At 53.7% G+C, this 15,690-nt stretch overlaps 3 protein-coding genes across 3 annotated transcripts; 1 reads left to right on the forward strand and 2 right to left on the reverse strand.

Moving 5' to 3' along the window:
- Positions 1–4,337: 4,337 nt before the first annotated feature.
- Positions 4,338–4,923, reverse strand: SPSK_01273 (uncharacterized protein; the record flags this gene model as incomplete). Its single annotated transcript, XM_016728203.1, has 2 exons — positions 4,338–4,677; positions 4,754–4,923. The coding sequence occupies 2 exons, from the start codon at positions 4,921–4,923 to the stop codon at positions 4,338–4,340; spliced, it is 510 nt and encodes a 169-aa protein (XP_016584137.1).
- Positions 4,924–5,482: 559 nt separating this feature from the next.
- SPSK_01306 (uncharacterized protein) lies at positions 5,483–5,848 on the reverse strand (the record flags this gene model as incomplete). Its single annotated transcript, XM_016728236.1, has 1 exon — positions 5,483–5,848. The coding sequence occupies one exon, from the start codon at positions 5,846–5,848 to the stop codon at positions 5,483–5,485; it is 366 nt and encodes a 121-aa protein (XP_016584138.1).
- A 5,233-nt stretch (positions 5,849–11,081) lies between these two features.
- Positions 11,082–13,912, forward strand: SPSK_01009 (carbohydrate-binding protein module family 21; the record flags this gene model as incomplete). Its single annotated transcript, XM_016727940.1, has 2 exons — positions 11,082–13,211; positions 13,361–13,912. 2 exons carry the CDS (start codon positions 11,082–11,084, stop codon positions 13,910–13,912), a joined length of 2,682 nt encoding a protein of 893 aa, XP_016584139.1.
- Between the last annotated feature and the right edge of the window lie 1,778 nt (positions 13,913–15,690).

The raw sequence follows: 15,690 nt of genomic DNA on the forward strand, positions 1-15,690 counted from the left end.
ATGTGACCGAAAATCGTCTCCATTCTTTGTAGGCACTTTCTGCTACGTCGAGACTTTCCTTTGACTCCTGTCAGCGAAAGACGAGAGACGTCACTTTTGTTGTTTGAAAAACTTTACGGTACGATACGTAGTTTTTCATCCTGTCGCACCACGCCTCACGCAGCGTACGACAAAGTAAACCTGTAATTGCGTGTAATTACTTGCCAACCACGTTATTTACACAAGCTCGTCTATACCCGTAATAAGTGTGGCGATTTGATGATATGAGAGCACGACACAGCACTTCCCCTTCGCGCACACCCTTTCGTGTTTTTCTGGGTGTGCGGATGGTGTGCGGCGTACTGGGCGCAGACCGGTGGAGGTGTAAGCGAGTGGAGGTCAACGTGCAGCACGACGTGCATGGGGACGTGCAGGAGACCATGCAGATGCACGCTGTAGGCTGCAGGCTGCATATTGTTGCATATTGTTGCATGTTGAGAAAGACCCACGTTTGTGTGTTGACCGCGTTTCGATTGCTTTTTGTGTGGCGCGTCGAGCTGCCCATGCTTGTCGTGGCGAGAAATGCACAGTCGGAGATCGAGAGCGCCTCGTCCATACAGATGTCTCCAAACTCGTCGAAAGGCATCACTTGCAGTGCTCGACAGACACGCCTGGACGTGAACCGTGCCAAGCTGTTGATTCGCCGTCACCATCCTTCCGTCTCGTTGTCTCTTGTGACGGAATCTGCCGCAAAAGTCACCTGTACAAGAGAGCGTCTCCAGACAAACGGCGACGGACTTGAATCAGCGACAGCACAAGCTCACAATGGTCGTGATAAGACGCCTTCTTCCCCTTCCCCTTCTTTTAGTGCACAGTAGCTTGGTGAACGGGCGTCGTTAGTGTCCCAAGAGAGGAAGAGAGAGAGGGGGAAGAAGGGGGAGTTGCAAGGGGAGGGGACACAGCTACAAAGAAATTTATTCCGTACAGTTTCGTACTTGACCGGTGTCGAACGGCAGCCGTCATCTATTCAATCCCGGAAGCGATCGGTAAGAGAGAACCAGCAACGGTAGACAACAACGTGAATAAGAAAGTCAAAGGACAGACGAAGAACGAAGCCTTTCACGGAGTAAGTCTGGCGGTTTGTGCAGATCAAAATACCTGCCCAAACAAACGAAACAAAGAAAGCCGCCCAATTCCCCTGGACTGTGTGTGTATGGCGCAAACTGGCATGAAAAGCGCAATGTGGCTGACAGAGTTCACCATTGCTGGATGGAAACGTTGACCATACGCACGCTATTCGCTCCGTTTCTGACGAAGCCATAGAATAAACGTCTTCCACCCCTCTTCACACGGCGAGGCAAGGGGGGCAATGGGTGAGGGGAAGCAGGAGGAAGGCAGGAAGAGTCGGGGATTTATTACCCTCCATCCCTTCATACAACTCCTGTGACTTGCGGGGAAGGCAAGCGGTGTCTATCCCTCGACTCTGAGGTTGATACGCATGGAGAAAGAGAGGCGTTGTACGTCGTGGCGGGTTGTGTCCCCGATGTACTGGTCGTGTGCATCCCATACCCTCTTGTTCTCAATACAAAGTGGCTGACAAGAAACCCGGGGTACAAACAGAGACAAAAGGGTAAGAGGGTACAAGGGATTTCGCGTCAAGCACGGGGAGAGTACGGGGAGAGAGACAAAAGGGTAAGAGGGTAAACGGGGATTTCGTAGTAAGTCTGGGGAAAGCTGATGAACAAAGGAACAACAAAGGAGGCGGTAGATTCTGGGGAAAGAGACATATCGGATCGAAGCTAAGCGTGTGTGAGACAGCACGATGAGAAGACGATTGGGGAGGTACGAAGTACCCGGATGAGTGAGTACACGAAAACGCATCTCGAACATGTACAACTGTACGCTGAGTTACACCTCATGAACTTCTTGGCCAAGGCCTCCATTCATTGGCTGGAAGCAGTTAATTGCGCGCAAAAGAGATGCCTACTTCTTATCAATGGGTGTCCAGTCTCCTCGATGCCATACTCGTACAGTCGAAGCGAGGCTACGACGTCGGCGTTTTTTTTCTTTGAGCGGGATGAGAGACGGGCGCTGTGTAAGTTTTTGCTTTTGAATCCGCTGTTATCAAAGAAAAAACGTTAGTGATCGACAAGGAGATGGCTGAAACGTATGTCTTCCTATTCCGGTAAGGCTTAGTTTGTGTGTTTTCTCTCTTTGTGATTTGCGTTCCAGGTGTCTCGATTTACAAGAGGCTCGATGAAAAGGAGCAAAGAAGACGCGCAAACCCCTCAGGTCGAGGCAAAGACAGAAGAGAATGGGCATTGGCGTGGGAGAAGTGGGAGGAATGCTGCTAAAAACGTGCTAAGACGCTGCATTAAGAGCGCGCTGGAATGATCGACACAACTACCGCTGGCCGTTTTCCACGTTGCATTTTTTGCAGTTTTGTCCATGCTCTTTCGCTGCTACGCGACAGCTCACTCTGACCTTATCAATGAAGCTCTCGTTGTTCCAATTGATGAACACACCACTCCCAAGAAAACCGGCTTCAAGCAACCCTCCATCTTGGGCCGGATTGAGAACCTGATTGGCCCACGGACCGCTGCACAACTCATGCATTATCAATCCCACAAAATGAAAGAAGAGAACAATGTCCGTTTTTCCATCTCGCGTTTGATTGAAGAGCGGAGAAACGAGGCCTTCCGTATGTCGTACATGTGTAGTCCTCGCGTCTCCCACTGTCCAACGTCGACCCGACAAGCAGCCCTTTGCCATCTCCGGGCGGTCCGGGAATGCAAAGGAGAAACTGGGATGAGAGAGGGGCGGATATTATACGCGCCCCCGAGGTCCTGCTTCAAGTTGGTGTACAGTTCCAGTGAGCGGCGTCGGTTGTATCGGAAGAATCGGTTCAGAAGACGTGGTCAATGTGTGTGTTTGTGTCCCTTTTGTTTTCTTTCGTTCCCTTACTTTCCAGGGTCAAATAGGCCGTTGCAGGGTGGGATGATCAGTTGTTTCGTCCCGAAATGACCCATAGAAAGCGAGAGACAGATCTCAACACAGAGATGCCCTTATGTCGTAGATTTCGCATGGACAAGGAAATTGTGAGATGCCCTGAGGCCGGGTGCTTGTTCTTTGTTTGTGACAGCGACTCAACACAGAGGGGACTGATTCAGAGAAACGTATCTTCAAGGGTGACAGCCACGAAAAAGGAAACTGGACTTTCTCACCTGCGTATCATTGCACCACCACCAACCGCCGTACAGAATAGAGTGGTGCTGCAGCCGGTCTGCAAGTTGCCTGGAAGGACAATGCGACGTAATACTATGTGTGGACGGGGAATTGATTAAACAGATATGTTGCATGTTAGACAACTACGAGGTACCGTCTTTAATTACGGCACGCCACGAAGAATTAGAAAGTACCGGGCAACACTGGCAAAGACAGCGCGTAGATACAGGATACACACAATCCTATCGGACGTTGAGAAATTTATACTGTATGAAAACAAAGATAACAAGAACCATGCATATTTGTGCACGAGACAAAAACAGGTTGACGTTGAGACACACGTTAGAATTGAGGTTGGCAGTGTCCGTGGCTGTGAAGCGGTGATTCGTGACAGTACAAAGCCAGACACGAGAAATGAAGGGAGGCACTGCATTCCGACACAACCGGCCAGTTTTTACGTTTGGCTCCCTTTTCTTCCGAGGAGATGCCTGTTTTCCGGAAATTCTGTACCATTTGTATGACTTGGAACTCGATACGACACATGTACTATGTGTACTCCTTTATCCTGTACCCTTTTCCTTCGTTCTTTGTGCAATGTAAGGTGAGACACAAAAGACACGCAACAGAATGGACAATTGGCGCAACAACCAAGCAGGATTAGGCGACAAAGGAAGGCAAGACACAAATGACGTTGCGAAGTCGGCCAGTCTGAGTCCTGACCCTCGGCGGGCTCATGCTCCGTACATCGTACGTCGTTTTAATTCTTTGTGACGAGATAACGTATCTCAGACAAAGTGACATGAAAGCAGAGACAACAGGGAGGACCCTCAACCCCGGAGATGTCAATTGTTGACCTTTATGTTGACCGTTTTTAACTTTTGATAAGACAAAACAAACGGCACCAGGGAAACGGAAGAAGTCCTCCGTACGGAGCTGAGGTTCGTTGCTGCAGAGCTTCAACAGCCCCCGCCCGTTGAATTTCGCCCCCCTTGTCACAATCCAACAGCTCCCCCTGCCCCCCTGCCACTTTGTTTTGCTTTGTTTTGCGGCCTGTACTGGGAGATACGCGCAAAGGGCAACAGTACTAACACCATAAAGCACACATTGCCGCTTTGTCAGTTGTGCCAGGCGAGCTAGGTTCTTTCTTTCTGGCATACGAAGGCTGCACAAGCTTCTCCACAGCGTCTGGTGGCGTTTCGTCTCTGCTCTCTTTTGCGCAGTTGCAGGCTGGGGGGCTTTGTCTCCTCTTTTCGATTCCACCCTATCAGCTCAGCACCTCGCAGCACGTTAGTTCGTTTGAGGACAAAGTCTGACAGGCATGTTGCACAGTCGAAGCAATTGTCACCCCAGGAAACGTCGGACGTTTCTCTCGTTCTATTGTCCTTCTTGGCCTTTTTGTCCTTCTTGCCGGGACGGCACACATGACCGTCTCGCTCCGTAGAGGGCTGTCCAAGCTGGAAAACAGCGTCGATGCTGGCTTAGTTTGCTTCGCCTTCTTTGCCAGGTCAGGTGGCTCACCTTTCGTACGCCTGCCCGCGTCTCACCTTACCATGGTCCCGTCGACTGCCGGACTCCGTTCTGGCACTGCATTTTATCCCAGCGTCGTATCTGAGCGACATTAGGGCGAGATCCGTGGTCCGTGGTGCGCTGAAAATCGCCAGTCCACCGAGCACCCAAACGGCTGGACGACAGATCCACAACGGAGCTATCCATGTCCATTTTACGCACCTAGCCCCCTCTTTCCTTCTGCTAGACTAGTTGTCTCAAAAGGGCAAGAGAGTGCGCAGGAAGAGCAAGAGCGAGAGTATGTTTTTTGGATCCCGGAAGCCGCGAACGACGGCGTCGTTTCTTTGACTGTTGATGGCAACGCTAGACCGCAACAGGAGACGCAAAACGGACTGTAAGGCAGGCACGAATGAAGGAGACGGTGGAGCGTTCAAAGAGAGAGAGGAAGATGCTATCTGTGCTTGAAACACGGAAGGAGCAAACGGAGCTGGACACTGGATAGCCCGGATGGCAATCACTACGTGTGCCAAACTGCGCTCATTGAAAATGGGCGGTCTTTGTGGCATAGCACTCCTCAGCCCATAAGATACATTTGGGCTGATAAGATTTGTGCTCCGAATGTCATCATCTCCGTCGCCGTGGTGCTATCCGCCTGCCCAAGTACGTAATCTTATCATCTTTTCGGAAAGCACAGGATAATGAAGAAGGAGGACCAGTTTCGATTTCGCACGAGACGATAGTCGACATTCTGTATCGCAAGCCGTCCCTCATATCACGGAACAGTCGCCGGCCGTTGCAAACCAATGCAACCCGACTGAATCTGCTGTGCGCTGTAGTGACTGAGAAACTTGAGCTCGCCGCCCACCGGCGGTGGTGGTTTCCTCTGGATGTCGCTTGGCACGGACAGCGGAGGCCGACGGGTCACGTATTTTTCTTTTCTCGTTGCATTTTTGTTCCACAAAGGTTGTCGTGTTCCGTTTTGGGGCGCCAACCGCTCATTGACACGATCTGGCAACAGGATCCGACAATTGTCAGTCAGGGTGATGCGAGGCTTTGTCAATTCGCAACTGCTTCTATCGGCTTCTTCGCTCTTCATCGACCATTGCGCATATCGTTGTGTGCAGAAAATCAGAAACATAGCGGAGCCTGCGAGGCTCAGAGCAATCTGGAGCGCAGGAACCCCCATCGGTCAACCCCGATCACACGGGTGATGGCCGATGGGGAGAGTAGCAGTGTGGAAACAACGGGAGCGAGCAGGGGAGGGAGCAGGGGGAGCATAGAGCAAAGTTTTCTTTGGCTGCGTTGCTACCACCTTCCCCTGCCCTTGTTTGGTCAGCGCTCGCTTGTCTTGTAGCGCTCACTCGCTTGTTTGCTTTCGGATGCCCCACTTAGTAAAAGTTTTTCTGGGCCTGGACAAGTCCATTTTGCAGGTCCTTTCATTCGTTTCGAGATTTCTAGCAAAAACTCTCACACTGCGTATCGCCCCACGCTTTGTGAGGCTTTGGAGCTTTTGGGCGGCTGGGTGGCTTATCTCGTAATCTCTTCTCATCTCTTTTGTTTCGTTGGCAGCATATTCACCGCATTCGTTCCTTCATCTGTTTTGAACCAACGGGCAATATAGAAAATCTCTGCAAGAACCACATATCTGTAAACCGTACGACAGATTTGCCGCTGTTGGTGAGTTGGAGGGTTGCATGAGAAAACTCTTTTTCTTTCAACAAGGCTGATGATAGGCTGTCGCGTTTTCCCTGAATTGCCTTCCCCAAAGCTTTTCTCCTGCAATTGTGCCTTGGCCACCGGTTCGCTTGGTGGGTGCGCTGCTGCGATACGAGCATCCCTGTACGCCGTATTCATGCTCCGTATCGTCTCGGTATCGTCTCCGTTTGTCTCAGTAATTATGAGCATTGTGGTGCAGGGCGCAGTTCTGAGTCCACTGTAAACTGTGTAACGCAACTGGAGACAACCCCACCGCCACTGTCATAAACCCGCTCATTTGTCCCCAGCGCAGGTCACAGCACGCTGTAGCGCAGGTCGCAGAACATCATCCCGGCCAGAGCCCGGGCCATTCTTCGCCTGTAATTACCACTCCTTACAGACGTCGACTGCCATTGGCTCCCTTTGAAGCACATCACCGACCAGCTATGACCGTATCGAGCAGTCCACTGTGGGGACGTTTTCTTTTTCCTTTGTCCCAGTGAGACATCTGACGCCAGAGATGAGACTGAGACCGTCGGCTTCCTTTGGCATTCCAGCGAACTCGGACGCCCGCGTCCGTCGCAAAAGCATTTCACACACGCTGCAGCGAGTCGCAGGTGCCATGTCTCGTCTGACGGTCAGGGCAAAGAAGGGTCAACAGAGACAATACAGAAAGGAAGAAAATGCCCTGAGAACGTGCGGTGCATCCATCGAGGGTCGATCCCTGGCAATTTCTGTCTTATGTGCCTTCTGCAGCATTCCTTTGCGGAACACGGTTGAAACACGGTCAAAGGAGGGCAATCGATCTAGCGGTGAACCTTTTTCGCGCTTCCTCTTGTCACTCCTTGCGTCGATCGTGGTCGATGCCTAGAGAATTCTTTGTCGCCATCTCGATCGTAGCAATTGCTGGCAAGTGCGCGTTGGCGCTGAGCTACGCCGAAATACGTTGTCGCTGTAAGTCGCTGTAAGCCCCTGTACGTGAATTTGCGTATGGGGCACCGTTTGGGGCAATTTCTTCGTCGTATTAAGAGTCTGCCAAGAAATTTGCTACCATGTAATTACAATACCAGGCACCTGTTTGTTGGGGAGGAAGGCAAAAATAGACCAAAGTCCTTCGGCCAGGAGGCCAGGCACCCATAGGCCAGTCATTGTTCTTTGAAGAACATGTCATTGAGACGCCAAACGACGTAAGCAAAATAAGCATCGAGTCGACGATGACTCTCTGTGCTATCTGTCACCTATTGTACCGCTATACAAATGTGACCAGTCTTTTCCCAAACGTAGGGCTGGCCCGTCCCCCGGCCGTTATTCTTTCACACCTCTAACTTGGTGCTAAGTAAAGAGACTACATACGCTATACATTGACTTAGTTGTCTGATAGCTTTGTCCGTTGCATGCCATCCATTTCCTTGTTCCTGTTCTGACAGGATCAGACACGTAAAATATGCACAGTAAGATGCAGCCTCTAGTCGTGAGGCGTAAAACGCCGTGCTTTGTATGTTGTACAACATACAACGCTCCAGATACTCGGCATTGGACCGGCGTGGATTACATATTTTCTTTTTCTGTTAGGCCCCGTTCGTCGTCAATTGTGACAAGAATGAAAGAAGATGGAAAGCCGCGCCAATTGACCACGAACGGCCGCCGGCGATGTGACCGTTGACTCGGGCCACAGATAGATTACTGTGCGCGGCGCAAAACCTGCAGAACAACGCCTCGATCGTGCAGCAGCGCCGCCCCGGCTTGTGATAGGCCCGTCCATCATCGTGGAGTCGAGAAGGCTGAACGCAAAGGCTGGTGTTGCGCATTCGCAATCAGTCACAATGGCAGAATACAGGTGGCTGACTGGCTGGGCGGGAAGCGAGCATTTCGCCGACGACGTCATCGTCCCAAATTTGCGACGATTACGGAGTACGAGGCGTCTCATTTCCCAGGCAGGAGCGACGGAGACAAACGACTTCATGACGAATGCTCGCATATTCACATTTTTTTGTATTCATGGATTCATAGATTCATGTAATCCCAACAGGAAACTTTTGTGCAGCAGATACGCACACAAAATGAAACATTGTATGACGGAGTGCTCCGTAAAGCCCAAGGACCCAAAGACCAAAGACCCGGCGGTGGCAGGGTTGGAGGATCGCCGATGGGCACTGATTCCAGCTTCCAAGCAAAATCTGCAATTGAGGGCCCAGACGCACCATGCTCCTGCAGATTGCAAGAGCCTCGCCTCTGCGATCGCCAATGTCGGCCTGTTTCATGCGTCCTGCGTCTCGCTGTTTCTAAATTTGCAGCCTGCAGGCTCCGGGCCCGAATTTGATTTTGATTGCTTTGCAGCCCAGACTACGAAGAACGGAGTAATACTCGTACGAATGCGCCTTCCATATTGCTTGATCGTCTCGCCGTGACCGGCCACCCACCTGCCCTCTTTGGCGGTGCAACGCATGGCTGCTCCTGCAGTTTTTGCTCTTGGTCATCGAGGCAACCTCAACGTATTTGCCCCCGGCTGTTTGTCGAAAGGCAGGAGCGACGGAAATGCTCGCCAAAATGTAAGCCATTCGCAATTTGCACTTGCTTTTGCATATGCATTCGCCCACCATCACCAATGCACAATTGAATTTTTTTTTTATCTTTTCCTCGTTTTTGCCTCCCCCAATCCCGCCTCCCCAACCTGCAGACCTTCCACCCTCGCCATCCCTACCCTCCTCCCTATCTCTCCCCATCCCAGCGCTTCTTACCCACAAGGCCCCCAGCACACCGAGCCCACCCGCACAGAATCAGGCACGCTAAAGGTAGCTCTTGCTTTAGCGCTTTGATGGACCGCCAACATCACCACAAAAAGGTCAAAAAAGGTCAAAAAAGTCAAAAAGGTCTGGCGCTACGACCGTGCCGTGCTTTCCACCGCACCAACCGGCGCATGTATCCAGGGGAGACGGCGGGCTTTGGTCTCGCCCCCGGCCCATAGCCCCCTCTTCCCAGGAAATACTCGCCTCCCTGGCGCAAGTCCGTCCAGGAGGCTGTCAGTGCACCGTTTTGTCAGTTTGACAGATGGGCGTGTGTGGCCCGTTTTTGTTTTGTCTCCGTTATCCAACTCTCTCCACAGTGGTCTTTCCCCCCATGTCTTGTATGTAGTACTGTCGTATTTCTCATACTGATGTCAACAGAGACGCTCAGACGGCCTCAGAATGGCTCACATTGGCAGACAGACTCTGAGCGGTCGTGTCTCACACAACGGACAGCGTCATTCCAGTCGCTCTTTCCCAGCTGCTCTCGGCGCCTGCATCGCGCCTTCCCTCGTAACAGCCAACACTGGAATGCGCGAGCTTCTCTTCGTCTTCTCAAAAACGTGCCGCAGAGTCGCTGTGCCATGCCCAAAACGGCCCATAGCACAGCCAAGCCTATAGCCCAGGCTCTAGCCCTCCCCAAAACGGAGGTGCTCCCATCCCATCCCGGCGCTGCCATCGCCATTGTGCCCTCCTTACCAATCCCAAAACGGCACTAAAGCACAGCGTCTGAAGGGAAACACACAAAAAAAAAACTGTGAGCCATCCCATTCCCACTAACACCACACTCCCCTCTTAGTCTCCCACGCCACTCCCTCGCACCTTCCCTGCAGCGTGGTGCCACTTCCTCGACTTCGCTCGCATGTTCAAAACCATCGCGCCTCCCGCCGTTTGACTATGATCCCACACCTTCTTCTCCTTCTCCCTCTTCTTTTGCTGTATCTTCGTCTTCTTGTTTCTTTTCTCTTCCCTTGTTTGGCTCTGCACGACATAGTTTTTGTTGTTGACTTTGTATATCTTTGGGCCTCCTTCCTCCCTTTTCCCCTCGCTCTTCCTTCATCCGCTCTCGATCGGCACTTGCCTTCTCTGCAACGCCCTCGCTTCTCGACGTTTTTTTTCCCGACCAGCAAAGGATACACTCTTCGACACCTCATCACATCTCGACTCGTTCTCCCTTCTCCTTTCCTCTCGCTCTATCGAACTTGTCGCTGGCGACTCGCCCGGTCTTGTCTCAGACAACTGAACTGGGTTTCTTGTCTCGCCGTCTCTCCACCTCTCTCGCTCTCTCTCCATCTTGCTCCCGTGTCCCATTCTGTTGGTCGACGCTGGACTTGATTTGAAACAATCGAGAGTCCTTGATCCGGTTGCTGGAATATCGCTCGGACAGTCTGACCTCGCTCGCCTTTTCACCTCATAATCTTGGTGAGTAACAAAACGTCCAGACATAAACAATTCAAATCCACATCAGCAAACGCCCGGCTCCTTCGGCCCTTCCCTAGGAAACAGATGACCTCGACATCGACACTCGCAACTTCCATCTTCACAGCTTCGCCCTTGGCAACATTTCTTTGTTGACTTGTTTTGAACGGCTGGCTAACCCGCTGCTTCCCAATTTAGACATTTGCGGCCTCCCTACTCCCCGGATACCGCCAAACACAGAAACAGACCTTCAATCTCCAGAGACGCCTTCTGCCGCATCACTGCGTCCTGTCTCCTCTTTTTCCCGTCTCTCTCTCTCTCTCTCTCTCCTAGTCAACCTAAAAAACGCTCTCATCGTCCGCCGTCATCTATTGGAAATATTCCTTGCGACGCCTCTGGACCGGCTCTCACGCCCTTCCGTTTTCCCTTTTTCCCCCTACCCCCTTCGACCCGGTGCCCTCCCAATCGGTGGGAATGCCTTACACGCCCCCCTCAAGTCGTTCGCCCGCCTCGTCCGCAGCTTCGTCACCAGACACCAGCCGCCGGCCGTCGTTCAATGCCGCCTCCAAGCCTGTAAATGCGTCGCTCCACTTCTCCCCGGCGCCACCCTCGGCGCTGCCCCGGTCGTCTTCTTATCTGACAAGACACCGCCGGACGCCCTCGGCTGTTTCCAACTCGTCTGTCTCCACAATCAGCGGCCAGCCTACGCCACAGCCTACGTCCGACAACCTCCATGGCATGGTCCCGGTGGTGTCCGGCCACAGTTATGATGAGAACAGCAGCGTCCGCCAGTCGCCCCCGCCAATAACAGGTGAGCGTCGGGGCATGCCCACCGGCGCCGTCATCTCGCCGCCCGACTCGCCGCCCACAAGCGACGACGAGGGCCACGTGGAGACCCGCGGCCGCCGGTTGGAGAGCATGTCTGAGCTGAAGCAGTTGCACGACGCCGTTAGCCAGCTGCCCCAGCAGCGCCGCGCCAGCTCGCCCAACAACGAGCCTGCCGACCTAGGCGTCCTGGTCGTCCAGCCGATCCCGCCTGTTGTCAGCAGCATCAGCAACATCAGCAGCACTGAGACCAACATGCGCCACAGTTTCAGCACAACCTCTCTGGACCACCTCCGCATCGGCGGTGGCCGCAGCAGCAGCATTGGTAGCAACGGTCGCCGCATCTCGCACATGCGGTCGGCCACCGAGCCCAGCGTCTCGGTCTCGCCGTCGGCTGGCAGCTCTGTCGCGAACTCGGACGAGGAGAACGACCTCGAAATCCTGGCGAAACCTCCCATGGTGCGCAAGAAGTCTGGCGAGCTCGTCCGCCCGGCTCTGCGCCTGGGCGCGGGCCGCCGGCCCTCCAGTATGCCTGGCACCCCCACCTTCTCCAAGGTCGTGCACTTTGACTCCCACCTGGAGCACGTCCGCCACTTTCTGCAGGTCGACCGCCCGCTGGCCGTCAGCGCCGGTTCGTCGCCCGTCGAGGTGTACGAAAGTGAATCGGAGTACCCCTTCAACAGCAGCATCCCCGGCATGAAGCAGCAGCAGCAGCAGCAGCAGCAGAAGCGCGGTGGCCCGCCCTTCGAGTGGGAGATTGTCTTGACCAAGTTCCCCGTGGAGACGGCCGAGCGCAAGGCCCTGCCTGTGCGCCTCGAGCGCGTGTGGCTGTCGCCGGACCAAAAGTTCTTGCACGGCTCCGTGTCGTGTCTGAACTTGGCCTTTTCCAAGTTGGTCGTATGCCGCTTCACCCTCGACTACTGGAAGACGACCTCGGAGATCGCCGCCGAGTACAGCGCCGAGATTGTGCCACGCGTCACCCCGCAGGGCAACGACCGCTTCAACTTCACCATCAAGCTGTCCGACCTGGCCAATCTGGAGTCCAAGACCATGTACTTCTGCATCCGCTACAACGTCGATGGCAAGGAGTTCTGGGACAACAACAACGGCAGCAACTTCCAGCTTGATTTCAAGAAGAAGATGCTCGCGATCAACGGCAAGAGCGGTCTGCAGAACGGCGCCCTGCCGCGCAGCCACCACCGCCGCGCAAACGCCACGTCCACGCAGCGCCCTGTGTCGATGCCGGTGTCCCTGGACGACTTCGGCAGCAGCGCCAACGGACATGGCAGTAAGATGTTCGACCAGTCCGTCCACGAGTACCTTGGCGAGTCAGACCGCCCGGCCCTGCGGCTCAAGTCGTCGCAAAACGGCGGTCCCAGCCTGGCGAGCGACAACCTGACGGCCCGCCTGGTATCGCCCAGCGGCCAGGCTTTTGCCAACCGGTACGACTTCGGCGCTTCGCTCTCCGCGGCCATGCAGGCCGCCAAGGATGCCATGGCGACCAACAAGCGTGACGGCGGCCTCTATATGAAGCCGAGCCGCAAGGTCGCCGTCGTCCCCGCTCCGTCCGCCGACGCCGCCGTCAAAGTCGGCGCTGCTTCGGCCAACACCAACGAGCGCGTCATCGCCGTCAACACGACCCAGGAGCCCACGACCGTCGCCCTTCCCGTCGCCGCCCTCGATCGCGACTCGCGTACGATTTTGACCGAATCGGCACTCTACGGCCCCGGAGGCATTGCATCCAAGTCGTACGACGAAATCGTTAGCAAATACTGCTTTGTACGTACTATGCCTGGGTCACCCGACGATCCGTCTCACCAACCCTCTGCCTTCTCTTCAACATCAAACACCTCAGCGCACGTGAACGGCACAGCACAGAGCACCGGACATTGAACACTAACAGATGCGCTTTTTTCCTCTTCATTTAGTATGTCCCGAAGCCATCCCTCCCCACTAAGGATGGTTCCTCCGCGCAAAACGGACAAAACGACACGAAGGCTACCTCGAGCCCCGCCTCGACCATCACCTCGGACGGCAGCCCCGTGCATACCGCCCGCACCCATCAGGAACCTTCCCGCCCTCGCTGGCATGCCGACGTACCGAGCCGCGATTCCAGTTCGTTGTCCATCCAGAGCGTCGGGTCATCAACCTCCTCCGCGTCGCCCCCTACGTCTGGCTTTGTGCAAACGTCGCCGGTCACGAACCAGGGCCACGTCCCGGGCCAGCCTCGCCGTGGTACCATGTTCGCGACCGGCCCCCTGATTTCGGCGGGGGACAAGGCGGGTAGCGGCGACAGCGACAGCGCCAGCACGAGCAGCAGCAACACGGCGTCACCTGCTTCGCCTGCATCACCTGCTGCGCTTGCCGGCGCGTTTCCTCCCTTTGCTGGCACGCCGCCACCACCGGACTATTCCTTTGTGAAAGATCGGTTTCCCTTTGCCAATGCAGACGGCCACGCGGCCACGGCCATCAAGGGCTAGAGGCCAATTGTGGGCTGGTCGGCCACAGTCCTCCTCCAATGCCTCCTGCCGATACCGATGCAACATGTCATACATCAAAAACGGCAATATCGCCACTTCTCCTATCCACCACACACTCCTACACCTCCCACCTTCCGCAGTATCTCGATATGACAGTATCACGCTCTCATCCTTCACCCTCACTCCTCCTTCTCCTTCTTTCCTCTTCCTTCTGCGCAAAGCGTATATTGTGTTATTGCTTCTCTCATCCTCTCCTCCCCTATTGTTGTATTTTTTTTTTTGTTTTGCGACCGCACATACAGTGGTGCAGGTGGAAAAAGGGTACACTGGCGTCTTATTTGTTTAATGCTGTTCTTTTTATGACACGATTTCATTTTGCGAAGCGGCCATACATTTGAGTCTGGTTTTGTCTTTGCGAGTGCAAGCAAAACGGCCGACGAGGACACGGCACACTTATTCAACAGTATGCAATACAAAACTGGGCGAGGGATTCAGTGTAAAGGGACGCAACCACACACAGAGGGACTCGCCGGGATTTCGGTCAAGCTCTGATGGGTTTACATTTTCTAATTTGGGTATAATGGGCATTGGTGTTTAGGGGTTTTCATGGGTTTTTGCTTTGCTGTCCTTTTATTCCTATTTACTCGTGAGTGTCTTGCAGCTTAAACTGGAAGCCTCAAAAAGCAAAACAAGCAAGCAGAGACCAAAAAAGGTCTACTTCTTCCCGGAGAATGAATCCTAATGTATCATTCTGATGACCAAATCTTTTTAATGTGATTGCGAATGGATTGTGATAATGCACGCATGTTGTACTCTCTCGTATCAACTGTCACCTATCGGTGCTGATACTGACTACAAGGACTTTGCTTTTCTTCCCTGATTTCCATAGACAACCTGGTCTGGTAGTGTCAGTCTCTTGTCTCTGTGCTGCTGGCCCACTTATTCTCCTACTACCACCAATCCCATTACATCCTTTCGTCAGGGAGGGGCAGATGTTACTGGATTTGGCTGCTGGCAGTGAACTGCCACGCCGTACAACAGCATGTGGTAAAGCACCGCAAAATAGTGTAATTGCGGCGCACAGAGTGTAATGCATGCAACTCTATGTAGTCCGTCTAGAAACAGAATACCGACGGCGTGGGCCGGCGAAGAGGGTTCACAATATGCCGGCACAGCGCCTACACGTCGTCTAGACACCAACGCGCCGTTCTCAAAGGTCCTGAATGCAGTCCAAGCCCCCTAAACTAAAGCTGCTCCTTTAGGCCTTGCCGCGGCACGGCCGTAAGCCCTATGAGTGGACGGGATCAAGCTGCGAGGTAAACGGTCGAAATAGAGCGACTGGGGGCAAATACAACGGCCCATATGGCCATCTATGACCAGCGTGAAGACACATCGGCCCTCGGAAACGACAGCGAGGGATCTCAGTTAGCGGATGATGCGACGCATTTCCCAGTGGAGCAGACATCGGTGTCTTGTTTTGGAGGGCCATGGCTTTGGACAAGCGCGGCAGTGCCCTGGATGGGCGACGGCCAAGCAGTGGTTCACGGGAGATGGGCCGCAAGAGTGACCAGAAGGACGACGTCGTAGTGAACAGGACAGGCAAGCCATACGTTTGGTGTATTGCTTCTACCTGGATGTTCGTTCTCTTTTTTCTTGTCTTCTTGCCCGACAACATGCTTCGAATCTATGCATCTTCTTCTATGTACGTTCCATTTCATCTACTCTGTATAGGAATAAGAACCATTGCTCGTGCTTCATCGTCGTCCACTCGAGCCCCG

This window comes from Sporothrix schenckii (assembly GCF_000961545.1).
Source record: "Sporothrix schenckii 1099-18 chromosome Unknown Cont48, whole genome shotgun sequence".
NCBI lineage: Eukaryota > Fungi > Ascomycota > Sordariomycetes > Ophiostomatales > Ophiostomataceae > Sporothrix > Sporothrix schenckii.